The sequence below is a fragment of the Odontomachus brunneus genome, unplaced genomic scaffold (genome assembly GCF_010583005.1).
Source record: "Odontomachus brunneus isolate Ranch 3 - 2012 unplaced genomic scaffold, Obru_v1 Obru_scaffold_015, whole genome shotgun sequence".
Lineage (NCBI taxonomy): Eukaryota > Metazoa > Arthropoda > Insecta > Hymenoptera > Formicidae > Odontomachus > Odontomachus brunneus.
Genome location: NW_022639465.1, coordinates 442,645 through 458,012, shown reverse-complemented (window position 1 = coordinate 458,012; position 15,368 = coordinate 442,645). Strand labels below are relative to the sequence as shown.

The 15,368-nt window shown below is 33.4% G+C and overlaps 3 protein-coding genes across 5 annotated transcripts in view; 1 reads left to right on the top strand and 2 right to left on the bottom strand.

The window, feature by feature from the left end:
* Window positions 1-161: 161 nt before the first annotated feature.
* Window positions 162-1,299, bottom strand: LOC116841296 (60S ribosomal protein L38). Of its 2 annotated transcripts, none has more exons than XM_032809069.1 (5): window positions 1,180-1,299; window positions 976-1,014; window positions 704-764; window positions 504-626; window positions 162-236 (listed from the first exon to the last, which is right to left on the bottom strand). In XM_032809069.1, the coding sequence occupies exons 2-5, from the start codon at window positions 976-978 to the stop codon at window positions 196-198; spliced, it is 228 nt and encodes a 75-aa protein (XP_032664960.1). In that variant the 5' UTR covers window positions 979-1,014; window positions 1,180-1,299; the 3' UTR covers window positions 162-195. The 2 variants fall into 2 exon arrangements, with proteins under 2 accessions (XP_032664960.1, XP_032664962.1); XM_032809071.1 differs by lacking the exon at window positions 1,180-1,299 and adding an exon at window positions 1,086-1,177.
* Window positions 1,300-1,810: 511 nt separating this feature from the next.
* On the top strand, window positions 1,811-3,738 carry LOC116841347 (leucine-rich repeat-containing protein 59). The gene is made up of 6 exons (XM_032809155.1): window positions 1,811-2,051; window positions 2,259-2,318; window positions 2,389-2,511; window positions 2,586-2,799; window positions 2,874-3,074; window positions 3,153-3,738. Exons 1-6 carry the CDS (start codon window positions 1,950-1,952, stop codon window positions 3,467-3,469), a joined length of 1,017 nt encoding a protein of 338 aa, XP_032665046.1. The 5' UTR covers window positions 1,811-1,949; the 3' UTR covers window positions 3,470-3,738.
* Window positions 3,739-3,772: 34 nt separating this feature from the next.
* The window catches only part of LOC116841345 (echinoderm microtubule-associated protein-like CG42247), a 36,350-nt gene continuing 24,754 nt past the window's right edge, over window positions 3,773-15,368 (bottom strand). For both annotated transcript variants that reach the window (XM_032809152.1, XM_032809153.1), the window contains 10 exons: window positions 15,008-15,303; window positions 14,684-14,848; window positions 14,329-14,424; window positions 14,094-14,231; window positions 13,209-13,469; window positions 11,999-12,256; window positions 11,024-11,186; window positions 9,486-9,668; window positions 9,115-9,210; window positions 3,773-8,623 (listed from right to left, as the gene is read on the bottom strand). In XM_032809152.1, the coding sequence (XP_032665043.1) occupies window positions 8,355-8,623; window positions 9,115-9,210; window positions 9,486-9,668; window positions 11,024-11,186; window positions 11,999-12,256; window positions 13,209-13,469; window positions 14,094-14,231; window positions 14,329-14,424; window positions 14,684-14,848; window positions 15,008-15,303 (1,925 nt within the window). In that variant the 3' untranslated portion in view covers window positions 3,773-8,354. The remainder of the gene's footprint in view (window positions 8,624-9,114; window positions 9,211-9,485; window positions 9,669-11,023; window positions 11,187-11,998; window positions 12,257-13,208; window positions 13,470-14,093; window positions 14,232-14,328; window positions 14,425-14,683; window positions 14,849-15,007; window positions 15,304-15,368) is intronic.

The following is a 15,368-nucleotide window of genomic DNA, read 5'->3' as shown; positions in this document are numbered from 1 at the left end:
TGTGCTGCTAGAGTACTTATTAAATAATATTACAAATTAACATCTTTTAACAAAATATTTGAAAGGTTTCTTTAGAAATATTAATAATTATTTCTCTATACTCCAATTTTTCAATATAGCATTAAGCTCTTGTTATAATATAGGTAAAATTGTACAAACACTCATTTAAGAAGAAAGTTTATTTTAAGTCATTTTTTATACACGTTCACTCCTTTTTACTTCCTTAACTTGTAAACCTGTAACAATTTCCACCATATAACATATCATACATAACATTATTTATTTAGGAAAATATCTCTATAAACTATTAATTTTTTGCCTTGTTTTCTTTATATAATAATGTAAAATAGACCTAATTGGTTTATATAGACATACAATACAAAATAATCACACAAACATAACACATGGTGGGACTATGATAAAATTTTTAATACTAAAGAATATTGACAAATATTATCAGTAACAATATGATCAAACAACTTTTTATTAGTTTTATGTTTTACCTGGTGGTAGAGACTGCTTTAACTTCTCTGCCTTTTCCTTGTCAGTAATCACAAGAGTATACAAAAATCGGGAACAGCGAACCTTGAATTTCACATTGTCGGCGTTCTTCTTAATTTTAACAGCTGTGCAAAACAAAATCAGTAAGACAGAGCACAAAAATACTGTAAAACTAATGTTCTAATTTATCTAAATATCTCACATTTTGCATCCTTCCTTCTGGCTTTCAGCAGAAAGTCCTTGATTTCCTTGATTTCACGTGGCTGGAAATTTAAAGAAAATTCATTTAAATTAGCTTTATATACATTTTCGATACTACAGTTTAACAATTTTTGAGGTTATGTTATAGATATAGATATAAATATTGCGACAAATATATTGACATTATATACAAATTGCAAGTGACTTTTACACGTATCTGATAAAAATACAAAGTGTAATTAAACGAAATTCTTAAAATATTTGTATATTTACCATTCTTAAACGGTCGTCTACTCGTTAACGTAGCTGATTCTGAAACAGTAAAAAGAAAGTAAATCATAGATGAAACGCGAAACGTACAAGTCATATAAAATAACGCGTACTTTTCCAACGAGTGTAAAGTGATACTTCGATAAAACTACAAAGGATGACGAGGAAATGAAACGGATACAAAATTTAGCATGAACATAAACTCACCGTGACGCACGCAGGACTTCGAAAGAGAGGAGCACAAACACTTTTACGACTCGTGGTCAAGTCGGGTTAGGTCGGCTTAAGTTAGGTTAGTATCGAAATGGCGACGTCGATTCATCAGCTTTACTATTCCCTACATCGAGAGTTACTAGACATTTTCGATTAAACGCATTAGTTTCTAGAGTTGCATTCTCCAAAACGTCTTTTTTTTTAGGAAATTTTACTCGATACTTTATAGTATATGTAACGTGAATTATAGATATTGAGTAAATTTTCCTCAATAAGGACATTTTGGAATGTAATCTTGCACAATAACGGTAGAATGGAGTTTTGAAATCGATTTCGAAAACTGTGAATTGAGTTATAAAGTTGGTAGACTTTATGGGCCTTCCACAATCTAGCCAATCACAATCGATTATTTTTGAAAATAATTATTTTTAAAATAATCAACTGTGATTGGTCAATTTGCTTGCGGCTTATGATTAATGGCTTATTGTAGAAAGCCCATAAAAAATTGACAATCACAGTCGAATATGAGAAGAATAATCGACTGTGATTGGTGATCTTCTTACTTTTTACAGCCATATTTTACTCCCATTGTAGACAGCCTTTATGCAATTGTAGAATGGCCTTAAAGTAATTTTTATAAGATACCCGCAAAGGTATAGTAATCCATCGCGATAACCGACAATCCGACATTACGGCCAACATACGGTACACGTCAGGTTATTGTATTCTCTATTTTACGTTTTGCATTTTATAAAACAATAAATATGACAGTAAAATTAAATCTGAAGAACATAAAGGACAAACTGAAAGACAATAGTCTTGACCTTAGTTTATGTGAACTGAAAGAAGTACCTGTGCGAGAAATCGTGAGTAACAATCAATTCCTTTTATTCAATTTCCTTTTATAAATTAAGTGTTTATATCAATAAAACAGAACACAGAACGAACTTTATAATCTAATATCTAATATTACGGACATAAAATGTTCATTACCAAATAAAAATCCTATAAACTTTCTTTTCTTTTTTTTTAAATATTCTGTCAAATTTTCTGTCAAATGTTAAATTTTCTAGGCATCTATCAGGAAAGCCACAAATGTAAATTTATCGACCAATCTTCTGGTTTCATTGCCGGTATGTTATTATTGCAATATAACTTTTTCTCACTATCTAAATAATTTTATTGACACAAAACTTATTGTAGACTACTTTTGTTACTCTAAGACAAATTGTGAAGTTGGATCTCAGTAGAAACATGTTAACTGAATTGCCTGAAAACTTTGGTGCAATGACACAATTAAGACATCTTGATTTATATGCTAATCAGGTAAGTAAATTGCTTTCAATTTTTATACAATTATTTTGTAAATTTTGATATCCGTAGTGCAATGTAATTTATAGATCAGCAGATTACCATTAAGTCTAAGTGAACTAAAGAACCTAAGATGGTTGGACTTGAAGGAAAATCCCTTGACTGAAGCTGTAGCATCTGTAGCGGGACCATGTAGTAACTTGAACGAGTGTCAAGCTTGTGCTCGCAATGTTGTCAATTATTTATCTACTGTTAAACTTCTCATAGAAGAAGAGAAGTTACGTAGATTAAATAATACCACAGGTATTGTATGCATATAATTTATTATACAGTCATTGCACAAATTGTATATATCATCGTAACATTAAATATTCCAGGTGAGACAGAGAAAGAAGTGACAACTGTAAAGAAGGAAAGTAAAAAGAAAAAGAAGAGAGATTCAGAAAAGGAATATAAGACAAACTCAAATAAAATTGAGTCTTCAACACAGAACAAAGATTTGCAGGACAATAATGATAATATAAGATTAACTGAATTTTCTAATAATGCGTGTAGACACGAATCGCATAAATTTACAGGTAATGAACTTTTATATTCACAATTTACATCTGTAAGTCTGATTTGTGATTAATTCAATATTATCATTTATTTTGTAGCTGTTGGTAAGTCAGGCACTAAATTGTATCGATCTCTTACATGGATAACTATATGGTTCTTCATAATCAGTTCATTGCTTACTATAGCACTATTAGTTTTTTCATGGCATTATGAACAACAAACAGATACATTTCTGCAAAATGCACAAACATTGTTGGGCCTACCATTGAAAACTTATCATAAACACACCATAGACTTGCTGCAACGTGTGATAGATATCACAGTGTTACAAATAGAATCTGTTACCGACATGATAAACGATTTTTATGAAACGCATTTTAAAAGTAATACAAATAATGCGAGAAATGATTTATAAAATTGTTTCTTTATTGATATATTAATATATTTGAACAATATAACACAAAAAGTAAAATTGTAACAAATTAATACAGATTTGGGTAGAAATTGCGTTTCTTGACACAAACTATTTGTTGAGATAAAGAGAAAGATGAGTTTTTGTACATATACAATGTTTATTAACTACAATAATACCATGGCATTTATGTGCATTTAATAATTAATTATATCATGAAGACAGAGTATAATTATTTTTAACAAAGAATAAAAGAAATAAATGAACAAGTATTATGCATTGTTAATTATTTATTATTACCCAGTATTAATTCAATAAGCAAAAACAAAATATTGATAGAATATCTGGACCGAGCATGTGCTGTTAATTAAGACTCCCGCAGTGCGATTCTGTAACTCATTAATTTATCGTTAATGAATTAATATTAACGTCGCGCAGATATAGTATGTTAGAAAAAATGCCCAACGACACACAGTGTTAGTAATAGTGTCGTTAACGACAGTTAACGAGTTGCAGAATCCACCCAGATAGCACAGAGAATTAAAAAAAAATTCTGTCATCAATTCTGAGTTCACTTTTTAGATGCAAAAATAATTTTTTTCACTGAACTGAACTCTGAAGAATTCTTTTTGCATCTGAAAATAAACTCAGAATTAGTGACATACGACTGAATTCTTTTTTTTGAATTCTCTGTGCTATCTGGCAGCTATTAAAGCCTTAAGATGGTGTGTTATACAAAGAACTTAGCGGGTGAGATGCTGGAATCAGCCTTAGACAGGATTTTTCTAAAAACCACATTAAAATAGTTTTCCTTATCAAGTTTCCTTGATAAGAAAAACTTTTCATTAAATCTTTGGACTCCAGCTTCCTTCCTATAAGTGGATATATCAGGCCATTTATGAAATTGAATGAAATTGAAATTAATTTCTTTGGCTGTAGTGAAATTGTTTTTTTGGCCGTAAAACGAAATTTTTTATTTTAGCAGTGATCGATGGCGTAGATGAATTTATAGTATTTTTTTTTTTAGAAAATCTGAGCTTTATTTCCTCAGTAAAAAAAATTTTTTTTTCATAAAGAAATTAAGGTCACCTTGAAATTTTGAAATGGTATCGACCCAGTGCACTTTTTTTTACATAATATTGTAGAGGACTTTAAGATTAATTCAACGTACTATCACATATGTCACTTTTGTTAATATTTAATATCAAATGTGCAGCATTATTTTAAATAGTAGCACTTATAAGCAAAGTACGAATCTCACTACTATCTTCAGGAAATCACTTTGAGAGATCGTATTATAAGTACATATGGACCAATTCGATGATCGCCTCGTTTTCTAGATTTGGCCGAAACGTGAAAAGTTTCATGTGAACTCAACGACTGTAGCGATATCATGGAAGTGTGATTATGAATCTTCTTCTGTAAATTCGTTAGAAATAAATCTCGAATTCCAATCTATCGATTAAAGCTGACGATTAAGCCGAAAAAATCAAATAAGACCATATATATGTGCAAATAATATTTTAGTTATCAGATTACATACAAATAAATGTATTTTTAACGTTATAAGTTACGAATAATTGTTATTATTTTATAATAACAATTATAATGTCATTCGTAATCGTTATATGTTGCTATAATATTATCCGTAATCGTTATATATGTTACCTTAAGAACGATCACTTCCAATATTGCAACTTTTAAAACATTATTACTTTCGTGTGTAACTCGACTAAATGAATAATAACGTCACAGAAATTACTGCAATCATATTTCGTTTAGTGTAATGTGCAGAATTTATTGTAACTTTATCGTATTCTACATTAATAACTTTTACTTCGATATTACGTCGCAAACAGAATCTGCTTTTCGATTTGTTTTTTTTTTTTCGTTTTTTTTGTTGTCTCGTGGCTGCATCGAAAATCGAAATTTCATCATGCGTACGCATTGCCCGATATTCTTGCGCAAGTTCATCGAATCCAACACGAATATTATCCAACAATACAATTAAGTTCCTCTTTTGAACCTTATCACTTACTCGTTGCAATCTAATCTTAATATCGTTGAAGATTTTATCGCCAATTGATTGTTCCTATTTTTTTATTATAACCGAGATGAAACAAATTTTACTATTACGTGTTAAATGTTGCCTCGCTATTGACAGCTTCGATAAATAATAATGTGTGTCAATCTGCATTTTTATAAAGTATCAAATAAACGTGAAAACAAAAGGAATTGACATCATAGGTCAATCTGTTAGATGTTTAGAGAGTCGCGATAAAATTTCAAGCTCGATGCCTTGGCAGTGACGATCCTAAAAACCGCTTCTTAACACTATTGTGACAGTAAATACAAGAAACGTAAAGAAAAAGCTATGAGAGAAAAAGGTTCTCCGGTTTGATTCTTTTCCATTAGAAATTGAGAATTAAAGGAATTCTTTTAAAAATGTTTGTTGTGTTCTTTTATGTTCTTTTAAAAATGTGTGTGTGTGTGTGTGTGTGTATGTGTGTGTGTGCTAAAGGTCATTCCATTACGTCGTTTTTTGTTCTTTTTGCTGTTTATATTCGAGAAAGGAAGAAATTTTACGTCGGCCTTTTCTCTCACAGGTCCTTCTTCCTTTTCCGTCGATTTCGTTCACTATCACTCATAAGTGTTTGCTCACCTACAGAAGAATAAACTGAATTCTACTAGAAAATTTTTTCAGAATTTCTGGCTGAATTGCTATTCGCATTTATCTGTTGGGCTTGATTTAAGTGAACATATTATTTAAGTAAAAATATTACTTTTTTCAAGATGTTTATGTACATTTTCGAAAAAGAAAAGACGGAAGGAATGGGCGAGCAAATAATTGTGATCGATAGCGTATATCTATAAGAACCTTTATCAGTTATAATATACGAAAAACGTGTTCTTCTCTCGCACTTTCTCTTTTATATATAACTTTATATATAATTACAATTTTTTTCCTCTTTTAATATTATTCTCCTCTCTAAAAATATGCGAACAAAAATGGCCGGGCGGCGACGAAGAGGCGCATTGACCCGCAACAGCTCTTCACGCGACAAACAAACGTTTACACGACACTCGCGTAAACTTACAAAGGATGACGGCGGCCGTGTTTAAGCCAACGATCGAAGCCGCTGTAATTTTGCGAGGAATCAAATTTTTTGTGCTATAACCATAACATATATAAGATCGTTTAGTTTTTATTTTTAATATAAATTCCGTTCTGTGTACTTTAAATACTTTTTCCCGAATTGATATTTTCTCTGAGGCATTAATTCGCCACACTTTGCATGCCTCGTTATTTCTATAGCACGAGAATTTGACTCCAACAAAATTCTACCGGTTTCGATTCCCAATTCAAACGTCATGTTTGACCGAGAGAGTGTGTGCATTCCATTGGACTTCCTAGTGACAGCTTAAATCTAATCGCATTGAGGCTAGAGTAACAATCAGTGAACTTTCAAAACTCCCTCACTTATTTTACATCCTAAGGCTGACAATTCGGATGTTCACATGTCGTAGTTTACGATTTTTATTTGAAAACAAATTTTGATTTGAAAACATGCTTCAAAACCCTAAGTATGTTAAAATATAGTAAATGGAAAAAATGCATATAATAGAACTTTTAAAATACAATGACGTTTTCTTTGCTGGATTAAATTCAACTGAAAACGTTATGGAACATATTGGTCTAGAATTTGAGGGTCAAAGTCATCTGCAAGGTGTATGTAAATATATAAGTAATGTTATAGACAATTCTTACTATACTTCCATTTAAATTTTGAGGGCGATTTTAGTTCACTGCTCACACTGCCCTACCTCGTCCCTTAAAATCTACCAAGGAGCGCCAGCGCCCCGTACTTATCGAATTCTACGGGTACACGGACGTTATGCCTGCTAAAAAGTGGCTTTTTTTTTTACATTTCGTTGCGTCGACAGACATGCAAAATTGTCCCTGACGAAAAACTTCTCGAAACTTCAAAAAGAGGGACAATGGCTTGGAAAATTGTCATTAATCCCGAGGCCGGTACGGGAAGAGATGACATTCCAAAATACAATCTTCTCGAAATATATTCGAAGGTATGCGCAACAGAATCGAAAAGCTTATTTCCGAACCATCTTAAACCCACCGATTTTATCGCAATACAATGAAGATTGCATGCTATGAATTTCTCCTTCTAGTTTAGTTTGCGTATTTTTTTAATATAGATCATAAGACAGCTCGTAGAAATCAGTTCTTCAATTCTGTGAAAAAATCCCAAAATTGGTGTAGGGAGAGATATAATGTCTCCCGACGTACAAGTTTACCAAAATGTCAGTACACAGAAAATTTACAGTACAAAGTAACTCAAACATATCTTTCTTTTTCTTTTTTCTTTTTGCTCTATCATCTACATCTTAGCTCGTATCTCATGTACCTTCGGTATATATTTATATTAATATATATTTTTATAAAAAATAAGTTAATGTTTAATGAAATATATTATCCAAGAAAATCAAAATTTTCAAATTTGAAGAGTAGAATAATTTGCATATTTTAATATTTTGTATTGACAAAAATGAATATAAACTGTTTTAAAAATGAGTATACCACCAAATCCGCGCGATATCTATGGTTGCGTCTCAATATTCACTATCAATATTGAATATTGGTTCATTTTACGTATCTTATAGATTTTCAATAAGATTTTCTGACAGCAAATATCGGCATGCAGTTTATGTCTAAATGCGCGCGTTTATCAGCGAGTAGGAAGCATCATACTGACCTGTATATCGATGCAGCATCCTGTACTGAAGATACGAGCCGCAACGTTAATGATAAAGCAAAAGTAAAAAAGCAACAATCATCAGTTTTCACTTTGTCTCAAGTTTTGCTCCCTTTCTATTCATCTACTAATTCCCAAAGCATTAAAGCGGCATCAGTGCCGCCAACAGTGACGACATTTTGGTCATTGTACAAGAACCTGGCGCACGCCACCAGCGAGCTGTACACCTTTTCCTCCACATACTCTGCTTTAGCACTGGTACACGGGTATCGGAAAAGCCTTAAGTAACCTTCGGCGTCTCCGCTAACCAACATATCGTGAGCCGCTGATCTGCTAGAAGTGGTAACCACCGTCGTTAGAGGATAGTAGCGATTATTCCACATACCTGCGAACAATCACAAAGTCTAGTTTGCACACACGAGTCTAGTAGCAATATAATTTGTCTTAAAATTAGTTGAAGAAGGCAAAACCTTAAGAATATATTATTAAAAAATATACATGTTTTACATGTTGAGAGAAAAAAAATATTTAAGGCAATATTTGTAAAATTTTTTAAATATTCGCGGTAGATACTAACATATTTACTTATACTGATATAAATATTTTTTAAATAAGAAAATATACATTTTCTTAAAATCTTAGCTTTCCATGAAATCAATTGTTTATTCTATTTAAATGAAAGAATTTAGATTTAAATAAATTTATTGATATTCGCCGAAAATAAATATTTCTCATTTTTCAAATATTCTTTTTTTCTCTCAGTGTATGTATCGTACATTATATAAAGAAAGAATATGTGTTCGGACAACGAAACGCTTATTTATGTCACTTTTAATATATGTTCTAAGGAAATAATTAAGAGATTCTTTAACTAACCAGAAACCATGTAACCAACAGTACAGTTATGAGTGTACCACTTGACGTCCTTCATGACCAACGGACTCTTTTCTGACGACAGCACTTTGACATCCCCTTAAAATAAATTAAGATTTACACAAGATTTAATAGCTACTGCGATCATGTATTTTTTTCCTCTAATATGAGCTCGTGAAAAGTTTTATATGAAAATTTTCAAATTCCCATTACTCAAAAATTTACATAATCGCTAAAGTCATAGAGTTCACATGAAACTTTTCATTTTTCATATTTTTGCTCTTAGAAAAAAGTTACATGATCGTTATCCGAATGTACACAAAGGAGACTTTTGTTTTATAAACAAGTGAAATAATTTATAATAAGTAACTTACAAAATACAAGATCGTAGTCTTGGGTGACAGTCTGAAGGAAACGGCTATCGGAACTCCAGTCGAGCTGAATCAATGGCTGTGTGCCACGGATCTTGTTACTCTTTTTGTATGAAAATCCATCTCGCGATACTCTGAAGAGGTATACACTGCCGTTCTGTGAACCCATGGCCACTATCTCTCCGGCTAATAACGATTAGAATGTTAAAGCTCGTTATTATATAAAAATGTATAATACGTTTAATGTCTTCTCAATAAACAAAAACTCATTGATATAATGTCATTGCAATGATATTCAATAGCGCATAACGTTCTCTAATATGTTTTTTAATGTTGTATATCAATATCATTACGAATAATAATGTTGTATATCAACATCATTACGAATAATCTCGGCACTTCAATATTTTTAAAACTTTTCTGCGATATTCAAAAAGAGCACAATATTCTCGACAATATCTATAAAATGTTTTTAAAATATTAAACGAAAACGTTCCAAAGACATGCATAAAATCAATATTTCATGATGTTGATCGAATGTTCTTTGTTTACTGGCTTAAGTGTACAATTATGTAGAGATGTGCGAATCAAAGATTTTTAATGTGGAATCGAATCAAATCAAATCTCAGATTTTAATTTCGAATTCGAATCGATGAAATTTCACCCGAATCAAATCAAATCGTTGAAAGAATTTTTAATTAACATAATCATTGAATTCAACATGAAAATAGTGATTTCAGTATGAGAGAGATAACATTGATCATGTGAAATCAATTTATGATTCAGCTACGCAACGACACATGTCGATCCGACAGTTGTTGATTAGAGTTTATCTAGAAGCCATTATTTTCTTTTAATATTTTGAAGAAAATCTTAATGTATAGCAAACTTTTGAAGTCATGCTAATTGCCGTAAGACTGGATGTCTAATAGTTCTTCGTTAATGCTAATTTACGCGATCTGTATTCGAATCTTTTCGATTCGAAATTTTCGAATTATTCGGATTCGAATCATAGGGACTCGAATTTACTCAAGTAGAACAGGATTTGCCTATTGATTAACGTTCTTGAAGTTAACTTTTTGAACGTATCTATAAGATAACAAGTCAATGTCAATAATTCGTCTCCATTAATATGACATCGATAACAGTTTACAGTTGGTTAATAGCTAGTTCATTTAGGCGTCTTACAATTATCTTACAATTATCATTTGTTATATATTTAATTAATATCCATGTACCTTGATACTTTTATATCTAAATGATATCTTTTTGGATATTAAAAGTAATCTTTCGGACATTAGATAACCTTTTCAGTAAACAGAAACTTAACTTTTTTACCGAAAATGAAGTTATCTTGACCTAATTTTACATAGAAAAATGAAATACTTTAAGATAGCTTTGTTCTACTTGGGTTGAATCGAATCGAATTTCACTTGATTCGATTCGAACAGTTCGTACATCTCTACAATTATGTTAGTCATTCTTTTTGCATGGCAACAAGCGATTGGCAGAGACGAGAGGGAGGAATACTTGTTTCGTACTGGGATTGTATCCGATGCAAGACAGTGGTGACCCACACACCCGCAGGGTTGCAACGGCGGCACCGGTGTCGGCCGCCAACACCAAGAGATGACCCTCCGACGAGCCCGCCGCGAGTGCCACGCCGAACGGGTGGAAGGCGATACAGATACACTCAAAACCCACCTGCAGCGATTATAACACGATATAAACGATAAACAGCACTTTTTAACCATCTTTAACAATATCTTCTGATTTGTTTCTAGATAGATAAAAATGCTGAATACGTAGCGTGCAAATATTTAATGTACACTTTGTGATGCTATTGTAATAGCACAACGTGTTTAAAACTTGCTTGTTTTAAGAAATACTCATTTATTATATCATATCCTAACAGCACAGATGTCCAGGGAACATCCAGAGTACATCCTAAGGAAGTCCTGAGAACATTTCTTCGTTCTCAGGACGTCCTTAGGACGTCTTTAGGACGTCCTGAGGAGATCTTGTGCTGTCTGGGTAATTATAATCAAAATATTTAATTTTCATTAATAATTCCAGACTAATTACATTTTCTTTTCGGCAAAATAAACAGCAATTTTCATGGTATTTGACGATTTCTTTTATATACTGAATAAATTTTTGTTAAGCAAGTATAACCCCAGATAGCACGTATAACCCTAGATAGCACAAAATCTTCAGAGAATGTCCTAGAACGTTCTTAGGATGTATGAATGTTCTTAGAATGTCTTTAGAATGTCTTTTAAAGATTTATGCTGTATGGGTCTTTGCATGCTCATGCTAATAACTAAGCAGATAATATGCCGAAATATGTCTATTTGTAAAATGAAAGAGTATTAGAAGGAAGGATAACAGGATTTCTAGATCGATTTCCATCAGATAAGTGATAACCGGTGTATTTAACAATAATAATAAGTTGCACAATTTAATTCGGCCGTAAAAGTAGTTCTGCGTTATCGTTTTGAATTTTTCGATCTTACCTGTGTGGTCCATAGAAGCTTATGCCTCCGCCACAAGGCGATGTTCTTGTCGTGGCCTGCAGTAGCGAACACTTCGTCGTCAGGGTGAACCGCCAAACCCCACAGTTGTCTACCGTGGCCGAACACTACTTGGTTGAACCTTCTTTGCAAAGAGCCTTCCAGGATGTTGTTTCGCGTTGTCCCGACGTAAATATTGCCGTCGTTTCTGCCAGGACGTTGCGGATATATACTGCGCACTCCACCTACCGATTCTGGCAGCTGCAATGAGATCAATTTTTGGGATGCTGATTACAACAGCTAATAGATTTTCGGATTTACTACATATGGATTTGGCATGCACTTAATTATTAATACAAATAAATATTAACCTTTCTATATGCTTAACGTTCCCTCCCAGATAGCCAAACCTGCGCGAACAGATTTCGTGCAGAACTTGCTATCAACTTTTGATGGCAAATAGATACCAAATTTGATACAGGATCTGTTATATCAAATCTTGCTGCCAAATTGTCGCCAGATATGCAACAGAACTTGTTGTCGGATAATTGCTGCAGATTTGTAGCAAAAACCGCGCAGAGCTTGTAGCGATTTGACGGCAGATTGGCAGCAGAAACCGCGCAAATCTTGCTGCGCTGCAAGCTTTGCGTGGTTTTTGCTGCAAATTTGGCACCAATTGTCCGACAGTAAGATCTGTCGCCAAAACCGTAGCCTAATGTAAATATAGATGGCTATGGTTTTGCTGTGGGTTTTTAATCAAATTTGCTGTCAATCTGCGCGCAGTCTGCGCTCAATTTACTTACTGGGCTTATATTATTCTAATATCAAAGTAAAAAAAGTAAGAGTTAGCTAAAAAATCGATGTTAGAGAAAAATAAAGAAATTATAAATAAAATTAATTAATAAAGAAAAATTATATATATAATATAAAATTATATAATATATAAATTTTTTACTCATATACACAAGGTGTCTGATAATTCATCATGCAGTAACAGTGCTTTTGTACCATGTACAGATAAAACTGATGAAACTGAACACAAAATTCCTTTACCACTTTGCAATTAACCACGTAAAATTTTGATTTATTAGTTAAAAAAAATTGATAAATGATTGATGAGTTTTATCTGTACACCTTGGCTGCATAATGAATTGTCGGACACCTCGTATATAAATAAAGATTTAGATAAATTGGCATTGAACTGCGTTCACACCTTTGTGTCAGTGATGCGTTTATAGTTCTGTAGCGAGTCCCAAGCGGCGATTTTGCGGTCTTTCTCACCACCAGAGAGCAATGTACCCTCCGACAACATGACGAGAGAACTAATGCCTTTGTTGTGCGCTTCGAACTCCATTCGAACGAAATACGCACCGTCCGCGTCCACTGAGTACACCGTGATAAAGCCGTCGCTGTCCGCCGTCACAACGTCACCGTCTTGCTCGAACTGGATGCTCGTCACATGCGTACGCGACGGCTACGTAAATTCCAAATGAAATGTAGTAACAAATAATATCAAGCCTCTACGCATAAAGAAATATTGTTTTAGTTAGTAGCAAGCTCATTCTCCTACAGCTCTTTTAATTATAATTGATTTTTAAGGTAGGATCATTCAGACAGCGCAAACTGCTAAAAGATATCTTAAAGACGTCCAAAAGACATTCAAGAGGAATAAGGATTCCTTACGAAAGGAAAGTCTTTTGGACGTCTTTAAGATATCTTTTAGTAGATTGTGTTGTCTGGGATCATTCAGATGGCACAGTACCAAAGGCTAAAAGATTGATGGTATATACTAAGAGTTCTTTTCAATGATTTGTACGAGCAGTACTTATATGCTACACGGAAAAAAAGATTTGGTTGAATTAACCAAATATCTGGTCGAATATGAACGATCCAGAAATTCCGATTGAAGTAACCCGAATTCTGTTTAAGTTAACAAGATATTTGATTGACTTAAGCAGAATTCGGATTACTTCAATCGGAATTCCTGGATCGTTCATATTCGACCATATATTTGGTTAATTCAACCAAACCTTTTTTTCCGTGTAAGAGTTAAAGATCCCTAAAACAGATAGATATGATAAGTTCCACGTAGACTTACGGGTTTAATGATATCGGTTCGTTCGAAGAAACCGTCTTTTCGACGGTTCCAAAAGGTCAAGTGACCGCGTCCATGCGTTATTAAGAGATTATCGTCCAGTGGGTGAAACGCCGCACCTGTGAGATCCTCCTGCATGGTCTGTTAATTTAAATTAGTGAGAATATATGAAATTTATGTAAAACACATCAGGAACACAGAAGAAAGTGTGACAAACATGTTTTGAATCTTAACTTACCGCCACTTTGCCCAATAAATGACCCCATTGCCATTGCCATACCGACAATATGGCTTCTCTTCCAGCATCTACAGCAAGCACGTAACTACCGCCATTCTATGTTAAATAATAAAAATAATTGTCATCGTTAAAAAAAAAACGTTGGAAAATTTGATGATTAAAAATCGTAAAATAAAATAGAAAAAACTATTTTAGGAACGATTGTATCGGTCATTTTTTCATGCTTAAGGGAATTAATTAAAAAAAGTTATTAATTATTTATGAATAGCACAGGATTATTTATGAATATCTTTTTAAATTTAGTCTACGACATGGTTGCCTCTCATAGAGGCTTTATGGAAGCAATTATATTTACCAACTGCGAAAACGCAAGTGCCGATACGCCCATTTGAAACTCGCTCATGCCGAACACGTAAAGGGTGAGAAGGGTCTCCGTGGACCAAATGCGTACATGCGGTTGAGCCTTTCTGTGTCTGCCGGCTCTCTGACCGGACGCCACGAGTTCTCGACTGGGATGAACCTACAGAAATTATTTGTTTCATTAAACATTTCGACGTAATAATTTCTGTCCGCTCATCAAGTAACATATTTCGCCGATTTCTTAAAAAATATAATATAATAATATTAGAAATTTGTCCGGGCATGTTCACTAAAAATTCGAATGCCTATTTCTGTCTACCTCCATGCACGTGATATCCTCCGTATGACCGATGTAGTGCCGCTGCGCGTTCTCTTCTCGATCAAAGAGTATAGCTACGGCAGCAACGTAATATAACAATTCGCCGCTGGGTAATACCCAGAGATTTCGACGGGTGTCGGTGCCCCGATAACCGTACACCCACTCTAGTTGCAGCTTTTTCTCTGGTGGCGAATTGTCAACGGGAGGTAAGTGCGAAGGCGGGTAGAAAGAGCGTCTGAGACCTCTAATCGTCACTCTAGCCGGCTCCTCGCGCAACACCTCCACCACACTATAATCTGTTCAGAATATGATGCATCCTTAAAGTCAGGAATTTTGCTTGAAACTTAACATGTGGTGTTTC